The sequence below is a fragment of the Hippichthys cyanospilos genome, chromosome 2 (assembly GCF_059441005.1).
Source record: "Hippichthys cyanospilos isolate Australia breed blue-spotted pipefish chromosome 2, RoL_Hcya_1.0, whole genome shotgun sequence".
Taxonomy (NCBI): Eukaryota; Metazoa; Chordata; class Actinopteri; order Syngnathiformes; family Syngnathidae; genus Hippichthys; species Hippichthys cyanospilos.
In genome coordinates, this window is record NC_142370.1 from 5,862,363 (window position 1) to 5,878,846 (window position 16,484).

General features: G+C 42.7%; 2 protein-coding genes across 8 annotated transcripts in view; one reads left to right on the top strand and one right to left on the bottom strand.

The window, feature by feature from the left end:
* The first annotated feature begins 604 nt into the window (after positions 1–604).
* Positions 605–2,121, top strand: LOC148427004 (rhodopsin). The gene has a single exon (XM_088409271.1). It carries the CDS (start codon positions 709–711, stop codon positions 1,771–1,773), a length of 1,065 nt encoding a protein of 354 aa, XP_088265397.1. The 5' UTR covers positions 605–708; the 3' UTR covers positions 1,774–2,121.
* A 3,019-nt stretch (positions 2,122–5,140) lies between these two features.
* The window catches only part of LOC148427005 (membrane-associated guanylate kinase, WW and PDZ domain-containing protein 1-like), a 109,088-nt gene continuing 97,744 nt past the window's right edge, over positions 5,141–16,484 (bottom strand). For all 7 annotated transcript variants that reach the window (XM_088408805.1, XM_088408808.1, XM_088408802.1 and 4 more), the window contains 7 exons: positions 15,453–15,755; positions 13,780–13,983; positions 11,936–12,023; positions 11,803–11,857; positions 10,625–10,768; positions 10,403–10,541; positions 5,141–8,346 (listed from right to left, as the gene is read on the bottom strand). In XM_088408805.1, coding sequence (XP_088264931.1) covers positions 7,250–8,346; positions 10,403–10,541; positions 10,625–10,768; positions 11,803–11,857; positions 11,936–12,023; positions 13,780–13,983; positions 15,453–15,755 — 2,030 coding nt within the window. In that variant the 3' untranslated portion in view covers positions 5,141–7,249. The remainder of the gene's footprint in view (positions 8,347–10,402; positions 10,542–10,624; positions 10,769–11,802; positions 11,858–11,935; positions 12,024–13,779; positions 13,984–15,452; positions 15,756–16,484) is intronic.

The window sequence follows — 16,484 nt, forward strand, 5'->3', positions numbered from 1 at the left end:
AGCATCGCTGGCCTCACCACAGTCTTGTACACCGTTCTTTTCCTGTATTCTGGTCTCTACTATGTATTAATAAGATTCACCTCATAGAAATCTATTTCCTTGGTCGCTATATGTTCAGTTTCAGTGAGACTTTCTGGAGCAAATCACAACAACCGAGGTTCAATTGTATTTCTCTGCACGCGGTTAAATAGAGTGAATTCGCTCTGTGGAGCTTTACCCAATAGAAGGCTGGGGCAAACCCTGATTAGGTCATCTGGAAGTGAAGGTGAATACTTCATTTCAAAGTCCGAGCATCCAAACAGCCTGTATTGCCTCGAGGAGGATAAAACGCTGCCATATGGGAAAGAAACGCACAACTTGTGTATGTTTAACAGTTGTGCGATATAAATAGTTCTCCCTGGGTAAAATGTGCATTGCGTTTGTTCAAAGCAGGTGCTAAATAGCTCTGTGGCAGAAATGAGCTAGTGTAATACCTTAATATATTGATGAGTGGTCAGTTCTGTTTGCAGTGAAGGCTGGATTAGAAATTAAACGTGGCCTAAATCACTTTGTGCTGACAGATTTGGAAAATGATAATCCCCAGTGTGCCTTTTAAAAGGCGGCCCGTTGCCAGGGGGGTCCAATCGTAGCAAGGTCCTTCTCTGTCACGTTCCTGACAAGCCAGGAGCAACACCACAGAAGGGCTGATCGCAACCACCAACCGCAACCATGAACGGCACAGAGGGACCTTATTTCTACATCCCTATGGTTAACACCACCGGTGTTGTCCGGAGTCCTTACGAATACCCTCAGTACTACCTTGTCAACCCAGCGGCCTACGCCGCTCTGGGCGCCTACATGTTCTTGCTCATCCTGCTTGGCTTCCCCATCAACTTCCTCACTCTCTATGTCACCATCGAACACAAGAAGCTGCGGACCCCACTAAACTACATTCTGCTGAATCTGGCGGTGGCTAACCTCTTCATGGTATTCGGAGGATTCACCACAACCATGTACACGTCCATGCATGGCTACTTCGTGCTGGGACGTTTGGGCTGCAATCTGGAAGGATTCTTTGCTACCCTGGGTGGTGAGATCGCCCTCTGGTCGCTGGTGGTTCTGGCTATCGAGAGGTGGGTGGTCGTCTGCAAGCCCATCAGCAACTTCCGCTTTGGAGAGAACCACGCGATCATGGGATTGGCCTTCACCTGGATAATGGCGTCCGCTTGCGCCGTGCCTCCCCTAGTCGGCTGGTCCCGTTACATCCCGGAGGGAATGCAGTGCTCATGCGGTGTCGATTATTACACACGGGCTGAGGGTTTCAACAATGAGTCCTTTGTGGTCTACATGTTCGTCTGCCACTTTGTCATTCCGCTGGCCGTTGTCTTCTTCTGCTATGGGCGTCTGCTCTGCGCCGTCAAAGAGGCCGCCGCCGCTCAGCAGGAGTCCGAGACCACCCAGAGGGCTGAGAGGGAAGTCACACGCATGGTTGTGCTCATGGTGATAGCTTTCCTGGTATGTTGGTTGCCCTACGCTGGTGTGGCCTGGTGGATCTTCACACATCAAGGCGCTGAGTTTGGACCGGTTTTCATGACCATCCCGGCTTTCTTTGCCAAGAGCTCCTCCATCTACAATCCGATGATCTACATCTGCATGAACAAGCAGTTCCGCCACTGCATGATCACCACCATGTGCTGCGGAAAGAATCCCTTCGAAGAGGAGGAGGGAGCCTCCACTTCTGCCTCCAAAACCGAGGCCTCGTCCGTTTCTTCCAGCTCCGTCTCTCCTGCGTAAAAGGGCCGGCGGGCGCCAACGACACGATCTGCTATCCGAGAAGAAGAGTTCTGCTCCCACCAGGACACGACCGAAGGCGAATGTCTGCTTCAACAACTTCCTTTTTGTATTTTTACAAACGAGATGGTTCAACCTAAAGACAGTTGCAGGAAAGATCAGCCCATCACAGAGTTAACTGTTCCTGTATGTACAGAATATCCAACACAACTATCGATGAGATTGGTTCCCTTAGATTGAGGGGAAATCGTGTTACTCTCTAACAGTTGGATCCTATATGATACCGGCTTATCTTTGAATGTAGTGGCATGTAATCAAGGCAACGTAAAATAAAACGCACTTTGCAAATGACTCATCATGTTTATGTTTTACTTACTATGGGATGGATGAGCACAAGTAATGATGTAGAATACTGTTCAAAGGAATAAATGTGATTGCCATACTCAAAATGCATTTATGTCTTGAGATTATTTCGACTTTATGAGGGCAGTGGCTACGCAATTAAAGACACGTACGTATATTGCATTTGGAGTTGCGTCTTAACACACTCATCGGCGACCTTGGATTTGGATCTTGCTCTGCGTGGGGGATTAATCATAATACAGGACATGACTCATCAGCCCTTATGACAATAAGTATCATTAAGTATCACCAGTATAAATAAGTATCAACAACTGTAATTAAGTGTATAGGAGACATCAAAATAGAGGAACAAGATGAAAGCGTGCACAGAACCAGTGGTGGAATCAGCAAAATGACAGACAGAAGTCAAGCAAACCAGGCAATCTTTAACAAATAAAATCATATAACCTCCAGTTATATACGTAGGAAAAAGGACCAAAAAAGACAGCTTTTTTCCAATAGATTGGCCCTAAATGGCCCCCAAAAAAGCATAATTTGAGCTTTAGTAAAAATGTACACACATTAATGTTAAGATTGAAGCCTGAAGAGCAATTGAAAGCTTCTTTTTGGCATTCAGTTCAAGCAGCACCAGTGCAAGGCATAGGAAAACACCATTTAAAGCGCTGAAAAATGTACGAACAGCAAAGTAAGAAGCTCAACATTTTTGAGCTGATGAATTTAGCTTCTACACAGAGGGTACGAAGGCAGCAGTCAAATTGTTGCATCCAGAATGAGTCCTGGAGAAATACAATATTTATTTCCTTGGGAATCCATTGAGGACCATAATTAACAACGGAATTCAATTTATAGAGCTCATTCATCTCACCTTAGGGATCCTTCCCATCATTCCAGTAATGAATAAATTACAATATTTTTCCCATAATTCCATATTTTTCACCCTTTAATATTTCACAATTCATTTTCAAAGGGAGTATTCCCCTTTCATTCCCAATGGGAGATTTAACATTTCACATTTTGAGCTTTCCCATTTCACGCTCATAATATTTAAATCTTTAATTTCACCTCATGGATCATTCCCATTATTCCGATAATTCAAACATTTTAATATTTCCCATAATTCCATATTTTCACTTCAATATTCCAATATTCATATCCAATGGAAGATTTAAAATTTCACATTTTGAGCTTAACATTTAACTTCATTTCGCCTTAGGGGCCATTTCCGTCGTTCCGACAATTCATAAATATTAATATTTTCCTATAATTCCATATTTTTCACCTATAATAAACCGTAATTCATTCCCAATGGCATATTTAACATATCACATTTGAAGCTTCCCCATTTCACAAATACGTCATTCAATTAATTCCTTTCACATTATCATCATTACTGATATTCACACATTCCAATAATTCATAACTATTTTAATGTTATTACCCATTATTCCTTATTCATTCCCACTGTTCTCGCCAAAACTTTTGTAAACTTCCTTCCTTGCCATTACTCACCCGATTTACACCGTTCCAACTCTGGACGCTTCCCCCGATTCGTGCCATTCCTTGGGTGTATCCTTTTTTCCTTTTCCCACAATTCAAATTTTTCCTACAATTCCTCTTTTTTCAGTTTTTCCCTTCTTCTTCATTATTTGGCCTTTTCAAACCATTCCAACTTTGTAATATTCAGAATACTTCACAGCTTCAAGCCATCCGAACATTCGAGCATCTAAAGCCTCTCCCTTCAGCGTTATCGCCTTCACACGCAATTTCTTGCACATTTTCTAGTATAAATTATAAATTGGTTCCTTCATGATGTTTTTAAGAGATTAACTGCCACACAACCACAGCAATAAATATAAAAATCTTTATTTGTAATTGATTAATCTTTACTTCGTAATAGGATTCCACTTCAGTGTTTGTGTGTGTAATTCAAAAGAAAGGTTTTTTTTTTTCCAAATCAACTGCAGTGCTTGTTTTTGCCAGCAGAGGTCTTTTATAGAAGCTTCCCAAAATGACCCAATAAATTGGCCCAAAATGGCTCACAAAAGCATCATTTGAGCATTAGTAAAAATGTGCACACATTATCGTTAAGATTGAAGCCTGATGAGCGATTGAAAGCGTCTGTTTTGGCGTTCAGTTTTTATTTTTTCAAATTCTATACGATCTCTCCGTGTAAACATCTGATTTTAGAGTATGTGCAGTTTATCCATGACAAAAATAGATTTTTTGCTCAATTTTTGCTACTGCAGCATTGATGCCGGTGCGCCTTATCGCCCAAATTTCATGGTGTATTTAAGTAACTATTGTATGGCATCAAATGATGGAGAAGCAGACAGAACAATGGATTACAAAGGGCTTTCCAGATAGAGCTGCATTACAAAAAATGAAACATGAATAAATATTTGATTGTAAGAATGTTCCAATAGCCATGTTTTCAACAGTCTTCCAAGAATCCTTTCTTTCCAAAAGGCTTCCGTGTATTTACTGTAAATTGTTCCAACAGGATGCCTTAGTCTGACGAAAAAACGGACATTTTTTTTTTTTCAAAAACGTTTTTCAGAAGCAAATCTTTCTCTTGTGCATTCTTGGAGAAGAGCCCTTTTGAACCCCTTATTTCTAAGGGAGCAGCGATTATTTTTTAAATAGGTAAAATGAGTGAACTGTTTGGCAGTCATTAAAAAAATGACACGGTTTATGTCTGAAGCAAGAAAAGACTATAGATGAGTTTGTTGTTCAATGAAGGTGGCTCATCGCCCATGTCTTATATTTGAACAGTTAAGCTTTTATGACTGCAGCAGATCAAAGATTTTAGAAGTTTGAGACATATTTAGCGAGTTTCAGTCTTCAAGAAAAAAAAATAGGTGCGTGTATGATGCACTGCGGTGGCAGAGTAGTAAGCATGTCCGCCTCACAGTTCAGAGGTCCAATGCACTGTATAATGACAATAGTATCCTGCCGACTACACCTATCTTCACAAATTACTGAGAAAAAAAGCAGAATTATGAAGATGTCTTTTTGAATTTGTATGTAAAACTTTATTTTGATAATAAAAATAGCATTCACAGACTTCTCTTGATAGCTACATATACAGTGTAATTCATCTTTAGGAAAGAATCTGGTTAAGTCAACATCTACTTGTACTGTCTTAGACTAATGTTATGTATAGCTTCATGGATCAAATAAAGCTATGAACAATGTAATATTTATATATGCATAGTTTTATAAAAAAAAAAAAAAAAAGTCCCATATACATGTACTGCTCTTATCAACACATACAGTCTGGAGCACATCGCAAGAAATAATGCTTGAAGAACACAGACTGCTCACGAGTGCTTTATAATACAAAGGCAGGCTAACCATCAAGAGATTCAAACGACAAACAGCTTGACCAATTAGTCTTTCATTCGAAAAGGTCTTTACATACCTGATCCAGAGTAATCAACACAGTTCCCATAAATCATCAGGTCCAGTCAGAGATTAAAAACACAATATCACATTCCTCATTGCTGAGGCTTATCATAAATTTCTCTTTTGTACATGAAAAAGGCAACATTTTATTCTTCCACAGGTTCCTAATAATCACGTAGGAAAATCTTTACAAGAGATGGCCAGTAGGTGAACATCAAAAACGAAGATCTTTTTTTTTTTCTTTTTGCAGTACCTTGGTGTACAACAGTGGTCATGTATTGACGAATATACTCATGCTTCAGTCATAAAATATAAGCACATGTGTTCGAGTTTTGCTAACATGTAACAAACGCCAACTCAAGACTGAAACATAGGAAACGGCTTCGCCTTGTGGAAGTTGAGTTTGTCAACCGCCCATGCACATTGCGTTCCAATCCTCTGCAATGTTGTTGGAGCAAAGGTGACAAACTGCATCTCGAGCTGCCGACACCGTGTGATCGACAGATGCGGCGCCAGCTCAACATGGTCCTAGAAGATCACGCACCAGCACGCTCCAAGAGAATGAGAAAACATAGTCTGATGTCGAATGCAAATTTTCCGTGATCGTTATGCCGAGAATGTGCTCGCGTTATGTTTTGCGTTCCTTTTCAGACAAGAGGGCGAACTTGAATTCAGTCCTGTCCTCGCCGCAAAGCTGCGACGCCTGTGTGGCCTTTTAGTAGCCTGTGCATTTGTAGTAAAACAAACACACACAAAACACATTATAAAGTGGTAGGCGGACTCCAGTGTGGCGACAGTTTGGCTCAGCAAGTCAGATTGGTCGTCCCCCGTCCTTGGATTTTCGTTTTATTTTCCCGCTAGTGAAGCACGCAAGCCGAATGTGTGAGGGGTTAGAGGACGGCCAAGGGCGGGACCAAAATGTACTGTGGGGTCAGAGTGCCTTTTGCGTATTGATTGATACCAATACGCTCAGTAGCATCTGTGGTAAAGCTCAACTTGGAATTCATGCATGCATCTTGCACATTTATAACACACTTAGCTCCCCTCTAAGCCATTTATTCATTTTTGCTTGTGGAATCTTTAAACTTTCATTGTTTATGGTATATCACCATTTTTCGCCTTCGCCTGGGAACACAAAACTCGGTACGCATGACTTACCGACATATATCTTGGGATATGTGCCGATATGATTAAATAAAACAGCCTTCAGACGCTAGAAAGAAATAAATTATTTATCAAACCAAGAATTTACTTTAGCCCCAGTTCTTTCATTTGAAACATTACTTTTTTTTCTATTTTATTCACAGTTCTTGTAAGCCATTGGTGATTTGTGCTATCATTTGCTCAATAAAGTAAAAAGTTGAAAAAAAAAGGAAACGCAAGTGGAAGCATGTCCCATACCGTAATATGGGAGGGAACAAAACATTTACGTAGATTCAGCAATGCAGACGAAAAGCAAAACCACCGATTTCATACGCAGGCACATACATTACTTCTATTATAATACACCAACCTGTTATGAGCAACGTAACAATGACAAAACGACCAGTGTAAACTGATGGGATTGTACTCTTGCTGTTTTAGGAATCTCTGGGATAGGATCACTAGAAGTCAAGTCAATCGATAAACCAGTTGACGAGGGAGTGGGGTCTTCGTTAGTCCAGTTCCAGTGTACGGTACACAAACAGTGTAGGGCAGAGACCGCTCCGCTCTAGATGCTGAGGTCTTTGGGGCTTTCTTTGTACAGCTTTCGCTTGGGCTCAGGGAGCTGATTTGGGCTTTGGCAAACTGTGTTATTGTTGTGGTGGCCTGTGTTCTTGTACGCAGCATTGTTGTGCGAAGCGTTGTTCTTCAACATGCTATAGTAGTCTTTTAGTCTGGGAGCCGCTGCATAGTTCCGCTCGTCCCGGCTGTAGTTGCTGTCAGGGGAAGAGTCACGCCCCGCTCTATATCGTCTCTCCGGCGCTCCGTTCATCCCATATTGCTCCGAGGAGGAGTCGCGCATCGCGATGCCGTTCTCAGCGCCTCGGCCGTAGGTGCTGCCCCTGGAAAGAGGCGAACAATTGCCACCGTTGTTGTCGGGGCGCTCGGGGGTGGCGGCCTCCCCGCCTCGCCCGCTCATCGGCGATTTCCTGAGGAGCCGTCGCCCGTTGAACTTGCGCTCAGGGGTGACGGCGAGGAACCCTCCGTCGTCATGCTCCCTCTCGGGCGTACGATCCCGTTGCGCCCGCTCCGCCCTGCGGTCCATAGACTTGGCCCGCCTTCGATCGGGGGAGGCGGTACGGTTTCGCGTCGGTGAGCGATCGAGGGAGCCGCGGCGCTGCATGCGAAACTTTCCGTCCAAAGTGGAGCTGCTGTCGGAGAGCCCTTGGCCCCTGAGTTTCTGTGCTGCTGCGACCTTCTTCCCCGAGTTGTCTTTCCTCAGAGTCTTTAGGAGTTTGGAGATACCGCTTTCAGACTGGGACTTTTTGACTTTGCGCCCTCTGACTTTCTTGTTACCGCTGCTGCCGTCGCTGTTGTCTGGAGACGGCTGTCCGGGGGCGCTGTGACTGTTATTCCAGGTGTGGTGAAGGTGAGGCTTAAACTGTCGGGCTTGGTGGTCCATTTGATCTGACCCAACCCTGTCCCTGTTCCTGTTCCTGTCCTTGTCACGCCCACGCCCAGCCTCCTCCCGGCGTGATGGTGTGTGAAGGTCTGGTGGGTAACTGGAATCCAATGAGGTGTGATATCGGCTGTTGGCCGGCAGCGTTCTCACTTCCGAAGTGTTTTGTGCCCCGAGTGTGGGAGGGTACCCGTCATTGCCGCCGTCTGAAGAAAAGTACAACAAAAAGATAGTTGAGTGAGAGACATTTATGTGCGTATACTGTAAGCTGTGGTGAGATGTGATAGAACCACTGGGCGGGGATTCAAGGCAACTCATGCATACGTGTGCTCACTTGTAGCACACGTATTTTTTTCCCGGTTATGGTTGACACTGATGCACAACAATTGCTGTTCACAAATATACATGGAGGTTGCACTGAAGAGACACACGGCTTCAGTACATTTTGCCTCCAGGGCTGCAGGTGAAACACGAGGTAATCCCGGGAAGAAAAGCAGGTGAACTGAACTGAACATCAGCGAGTGTGGGGACGGGGTTATCAATGACACCGCAGGCACCTGAGAAAGCATTCAAAACAAAATGGTGATGCGTATCGTTGGGACCAAGAAACTAAAAGGAGAAATAAACGGGTTAGTCCCGGTCCTTTCCACGTGTATATTAAATAGAGGTGGAAAGTTGGATTCAGGCATGACGAGACAGAAAGCTTGTTCACTTTGTCAAAACATCAATGCGCATACACACAAAGAAGGATGCAGGTCGGGATGAGCTGATGGAGGGGTCGGAATAAATCAAGTGAGAAAGATGATGGGGGCAGAGGGTAGGCAGTGGATCGTGACAGACTTCTGGCTACAAACCGTGGTCTGATTTTGGCCCATTAGGTAGAAACAGGGCTCTCCCATCTTGTCATTCCTCATTGTACCAACAGCGAGATGAGGAGCCATCATCGCTGGAGAGAGGAGGAAGAGCCCAGCAAGAAGCAATAGACAGATAGATAGAAAGAAAGAGAGAAACAAGAGGGAAGGAGAAAACAAGTAAAACAGACAAGAGGCAGTTTTACATTTCATCCAAAGAGACCGTGTGACACTTTATAGCCAGGGGTGTCAAACTCCTTTTGGCTCAGGGGACGCATGGAGGAAAATCTATCCTCAAGTGGGCCAGGCGGGTGAAATCATGCTATACTGCAATCATGCTATACTGCACATCTAAAAAAAACAATCAAGTGTTAATCGTCTATCGTTTATTGCTTCGCACACTGGCCTGGATCTAAATAGCCGCTTAACAGCAGGGGTAAACCGTAAATATATTGTTGGAATGTAAATAATAATTTTAAAAAAACAGTTAAAATACGTTAACTTCCTTTTGGGTCCCCTATGAAACAAATGGACATTTTCTATGATCTTTTTTCCATGTGTTCAAAAAATACACCATTTGCACATAACGCATGAGAAAACTAGAAAAAACAATGAAAGACAACTATTCAAAGGAAGGAAAACGCACCGATGAAAATCGACTTTGCCAAATGCCCAAAAAAATGGAACCGACTAAAATGGCGCTGCAGTGTCTCGTTCTGAACGCTGGGCGTCACCCACGGGATGATACGCGTTCAAAAAAAAAGAAGTTATGACGTACGTCATGTCAAATATATTGGAGCTATGTGCTAACAGCTGAGCTGTTAAGTATAAGACTGATTGTGGGACCAAAGGTGAAAGCCGAGGCCCATTGGGAATCTCTTCAGGATGATTTTACTTGCGCCGAGAGACAGAACGGAGCTAAACGCTAACGCTAACATGAGTGTTCCACTTTATATCGGTGAAGCAACGAGCAAGCTAAACCTCCTTGCGGACACCCCTTCTTTTTACTGTATCAAAGATGTGGGTAATACAATCCACATCCTACATCTTCAGGACAGGAAGATCCCTCAGCGCTAATCCGTGGCTTCATAGAGGCAAATTTGTTGACAGCACCCTCTTCCAAATTGGAACATTCTTGGTTTTCTAATACAAAGATAACTGCAAACAGGTAGCAGTAATTGTCCTAGAATATTGAGAGTGAGTCCAAATTGATAACCCCATAACCTACAAGTTTAATGCCCTACATACAATAGAGTGATCAGTTGAAAATGTGAGCTCAGAGAGCTGCTCTCTCTCTCTGCTATGGCACGTAGGATAGCGTAAGCTTCCAATTTGTGGTGATTACCACCACCTCGGTATTACAGCATAAAAACGTGACCAAAGATTTAGAGCAGTGCAAATGTAAACCTACCATATTCGGGTACAGAGCCATCGCCGCGTTTCAAAACAAGCCGTGCCCACCGCCCTCCATTCTTGATGAGTTCAATGGCACGTGAATGCTTCATGTTCTTTGTGCTCTCGCCATTAATCTCCAGTATTTCGTCTCCCACCTAGAAGAGAGCGATGATATCCTGGTGAGCTATCACATGTGAATAGAAAAGTAACGACGAGCTCACTGCTAAAGAATTCATACCCGCATTTTGCCATTCCTGACAGCGGCTCCGTCCTCTGCTAGTCTCAACACATAAAGGTCCATGTTGTATTCCCGCCCTCCTCTCAGGCTGAACCCGAAACCTTTGCTGTCACGTTCAAGGTCCACTGAGTAGAACTCATTGTCCTGTGAGTGAAAAAAAGAAGTTTAAAATACACAATGCACCTCACCGCCCAGGATTTATCGTCCCATTGAACTCGTCAAATGTCAGTGATTGCAGCGCCACTGAAATCATAATCATTACAGGGTGCGGATCATACATTTGTAAAACGTTCCCGCCGGTCAAACTCAGCCACCGACAGAATGGGCAGACGATTCAGGCTGGGATTACAACAAAAATGTGCAAGTAGTCGTAGCGCCAATGAAACACCTGGTTGGCTGTAGTTCAAAAAGGTGTGCGCAACAAAACCGGACAGTAAATATTTGCATAATAAATGGTATTTTTTAGGGGATGCATGCAGTTTCCATTTAGCAATGGTTTGACAAATTTTCTTTAGCAATCTTTCAACAATTTCCAAAACCACGAGTGGCCTGCTTGAATAATCAAAATTATTTGCAAACTGGTGAGTGTTACTTTGTATTTTGCCAATGACCATCCAATCATTCACAACGCGTTATATTTTTTAGAGTGCGTATGTGGGCCTTACATATTTTTGGGGTGAAACATTGGGAATGTCTGTCATTTTCTACAGTGGTCGTGGACTGGTACCAGGCCGCGGACCGCACCCGATATGATGATGTTTTGGAACCGATTCAGTTTAACAGTTAATTCGTTTGTGTTTTGTTTGGCTTGATCTTTGATTTTTGGTGATTCCTCTGGCTGCCGTTTATTACATTTTGTAGTGAAGAAGGATGTTGTGGCTTTAATTGAGAGCAGTCAATCGGTAATGTTGTATTGTCTCTCTGTAAAATCTGGCCCATTAGCATTTGTGCCAGCTATTTCCATTTGGTGCATATGAGCATATGCAAAAGTTTTGCATCGATAAGAACTTACAGTACTGTATTAACCAATGTAATCTGCGTACACAATTTTAATGTGGTCTGCAATAAAAATCTCAAACGTTGACCGGTCTGTGGTGATAAAAAAGTTGGGGACCACTGATTTAACATGTATTTTGCTGAAAAATACAATATTTGATAACTTAAGTACTTTTTCTCACCTGTGATGTTTGTGTAGGGGGAGGAGGAGGAAGTCCTTTTGACTTGGAATTATTCCTTCAAAAACACATTATAACACGGAGTTCATTATTTATAGGGAATGGTTTCTTGTGTAAATATTGCATGTTCACCTACCGAGACTCTTTGGACTGTTGAGGAGTGTGCGTGGTGGTGATAGTAGCGATCTTCTCAGCATTGGTCAGCAGAGACGCATTGGAAGACTCTGGGGAGGACCACAAATAGAGGACATGTCGCAAATAAATGCGAAAAAAGCTTAAATGAGGAAATTATTTCATAGCAGGCACATCCTGTAGCCTGCACATTGGTGACATTAATGGGGCTGTCTTCTAACACCACCCACACAACTATAAATATTGTAGATATTAGATTTTTCTCTTTTTGATCCTTACAAACTGGCTGACAAAGAGCAAAATACATTTCAAGTTCACAGCAGGAAGGAGAGAGGTTGAAAAGATGCTGTGGGAGAAAGTCATCGTTCACAATTAGCAGCTGAGTTAACTCATTCACTGCCAGCGCAGTAAAAATGGATCTTTGACGTCTATAGATGTCATTGGCACTGAATGGGCTGAAGCTTCTTCTGTGAAATGGCAGACTGTTATTTACAACAAATAATGCACTTTTGTTCTGCTATAATATGTGGGTGACGTATAACGAGAAGTAGAATAATTAACTCATTCACTTCCAGCGCAGTAAAAATGGATCTTTAACGTCTATAGCTGTCATTGGCAGTGAATGACTTAAGTTGTTGTCCAACACAGAGGTTCCCAACTGCCAGTCTGCAGCCCGGTATCGGTCTGTGGATCAACTGGTACCGGGCCGCATTGGTAGCACCCAAAATAAGAATGTTTTGGAATTGATTCAGTTTACCCTTAACAGTTCTTTCATTTGTGCTTTCTTTGGTTAGAACTTTGTTTTATGGCACCACCTCTGGCCACTGTTATTACATTTTGTAGTGAGGAAGCCCGGTGTGGCTTCAACTGATAGCAGTCACTGTCTGTGACGCAGTGTTGGGCAAGTTACTTCAAAACTGTAATGCATTAATTATTACTTATTACTGTGATTCCAAAGTCATGAATTACATTATAATATTACTGTATTTGAAATGCATTATTTTAGATTACACTCACCAACATACCTGGAAATATGCATTAGCCATTCTAAATGTAGCTCATTCTGATCGTTACACAACCAGTGGAATAACCTTAAACTAAACTCAAGTAAATTTCTATGCTTAAAATTACTCCAAAATAAATATAATTTCTCCCTTGGAAATGTAAATGATGCCTAGATCGCTGAAAATGTAAAATAAAAAAAATGTACAAATAAAATACCTGAACAAGGTTCTTTGCATGGCAAGATTACACCAGCAGCCAAATTAACTGCATTCATATTATCGACTGCTTCAATTAATTTTATAAATTTAAAGGATGTAGGAGCATTTTGTTTTTGGGCCATATGTTAAAATGCATTTTAACGCACATTACCGTCTTTTGTACCGAGTCAAATATTACTAGTTTTTTGTGTGTAATGCCCTACACTAGTGTGTTACAGCAAAATGCATTACAGTTTTATTATGCATTACTCCCAACACTGACACAGAAGTGACCCGGATACTAAGAAACACGTTTTCCAAAGGGTAAATGACTCCTCAACAAAAAAAACAAAAACAAAAAAAAAAACATGCTGCATACATAATTTTGATTGACTGTGGCAGAGGCATTCAAGGTATAGCGCCTGGTTAGTAAACCAGCTTCTGCATCTGTGCCTATTTTTGCACATGCAAACTTTCTTAGTACATCAGGCCCATAGTGAGATACAGAAGCAAGATCCACGAAAAGTGCTCTTGCTAGTATAGCGAAGAAGCAGGGCCCTTTCCAACCCACCCACAAAGCATAAATAAGTCATATGCTACTGAATGATGAAACACAGCCACGTGACGCTCCGAGCCAAAGTCTTACCATCACCGGGGATGATCCTGAGCGAGACCGTGTTTCCAGCTTCCTTGATCAGGTTGACGATGTCCGAGTGGGACTTGTTGGTGATGGAGCAGCTATTGACGGCCAATATTCGATCACCGACTTTCAGCTTACCGCAGCGGTCTGCCGGGCTGCCCTCGATGATGCGCCCTATTTTGTGGGGCATGGCCACACAAGCATTTCCAGCTTTTGTGTTGACAATATTTGTGTGTGAATTGGTTGATTGGTTATATTGATTAAGGAAAAGGAAGGGACAGAAGAAAACGGAAGGAAAATGATTAATCGTCCCATATCACCTTACTAACACTTACCCACAGTCATTTCAACATATCAAAATTACCCTTATACAGTACATGCAAATTAATACACAAGCAATTTTGGTGAGTGACGGAAGCATTTTGCCTGATGTGTAAATCAATGCAGTTGAGCAAATGGCACTGATTCAAGCCATTAGAGCGGGGGTATCAAACTGGTTTTAGCTTGCGGGCCGCGTAGAGGAAAATCTATACCCAAGTGGGCAGGACCAATAAAATTGTGGCATAAACAACAACTTCAGATTTATTACCCTTTGAATACTGGCCAAAATACCACAACATCACTATTAATCATAAAACACTACATTACTATTAGTCATAAAACATTTTTATTTATTGAAAAATAAATTCAGCTAATTTTTAAACTTTATATAATCCTCACTCTGTGGGCCAGAAATGGCCCGCGCGCTGTATGTTTGACACCACCGCATTAGAGGTTCCATATTGATACTCTTGCCATGGCATCATGAAGGACACAGCACCCTCGCTTTCCTAGATAATGTATCAAAAAGGTACAGCCCAAGTTGGGTGATAATAAGGCCAGGCTAGTAAAAAATCTCCGGACAACAAGGGGTTAAAAATAGGCTTGTTGATGAGCACGCACACAGCTGTCACAATAGGAAAGATGCGCATTGCCTTTTGCTAAGTAACATCATCACCCAGTGGGATTGCTCAATGCGGCTAACACTCATTCTAGTGTTTTGTAGATGACGCATCATAGTACATCATTTTTACGGCTAACTATGCAAGAGACCTTAGCATGACATTGTGGACACAGAAGCATTACTCTTGATGGGATCACATGTGGTCGGGGAGAACATCTACACTAGCTCATCACAGGCCGAGCAATTTTTTGATCGTCGCAATTTTGAAGTTTACAGCCGTGCATGAACGCAGCTGTGAGGTGGAAATCCGTGATGACGATGTTTGTGATAAAGCTGCAGCAGGCCTGACTGATCCTGTCTGAAGCAGAGCTGCTCATGAAGTGATTTCTAAATCCCTAAGCCCATGATAGCGAGTTTGTGACCTTGCTATTAAGCGCACCCCTGTCAAAAGCCACCACCTGCTATTCACCAGGGAACACAACCTGGTGGAGAGTACGACTCAGTGGTGCAAACGTACTCTGTGCCTCTGTGCTGCATTAAGCAGCCAAGTCCCTGGAAAAATAGCTCAGACGCAAATATCGCAGCTTTGAAATAACTGGTGCATAATGATGATGAGTCACAGAGAAGAACTAGTGATATTTCAGAGGGATGCCTAAACCGCTTAGGTAAATTCAAGTCAAATGACATGACACCTTGGAAAAGTTATTTCCATCAAAAACAGTTGAGCGGGACTCACCAAAGGTGGTGCCTGCATCAGGCCTGGAAACAGAGGACACAATGACAAAACCGAAGCCCTCGTTTTCCCCACGTTGGATCTCCACGTCATACGGCTGCAGAGAGGCGGGAACAACGGCACTGCCGCTTCCGCCTCCTCCGCCGCTCCCTATGCCACTGGTAGACCCGCTGCCTGAGCTGACTGTGTTCAGAGAGTTCTGGCTTCCTTGTGGGGTCCGCTTGCCTTCCGTCAGGCTGGGTGCCTGGGTGCTGCTGTGGTGGGAGGAGGCCGGCGATGGTGGAACATCACCTTCCCCTTTTGACGCTGGGAAAAAAAGTGCTTATCTGAGGATCATTACCAAAGGGGCATTGCGAGACGTACTGTGCATGTCACCACATTTACAGTTTGAATTTTCCTGCATTCCCTAACTGTGTGAGCTTGTGAGTAAACGCCAAAAGATGTGAGTTTAATGACTTACAGTAAATCATTTGCGGAGAGTGCTACTTGTTTGTGTAATATGGATTCATGGCTGTGTACATGCTTAATGGATGGTTGTGAGAGGTCGGCATTTTGTCCGCACTGATGGACTGTCCGTCGCCGATGGACCGACAAATTTATCTTTTGTTGTAATCGTCAGGATCGATATTAAATCAGATGTCCATCAGCCCGCCACGCCCCTTTTGGCTTAGTGAAATATAATTCAACTGATTTGGATATTTATCTTATTTAGATTGCTGCACGTGTATAGTACAAACTGATATCGCTCTACAGTTAATGTGACAATAGCTACATTACAGTACCTCTGGACAGTGGAGAAATATGTTCAGTTGAGTAAATCAACTGGGTTGGTTCTATTTATTACTTGTCATTCAAAGCTATGAAATAGATGACTTTACCGGAGATTTATTTGTAGATGCTCCGTGTCTTAGTCTCAACATTCTGGGGTGTGTTTCAAGTAACCAATGAATGCAGAGCAAATTTGCATTCTTTTTCTGATTGTCTCTTGGCCAGGAAATGCAAGCTAGATATATATATATATATATATATATATAT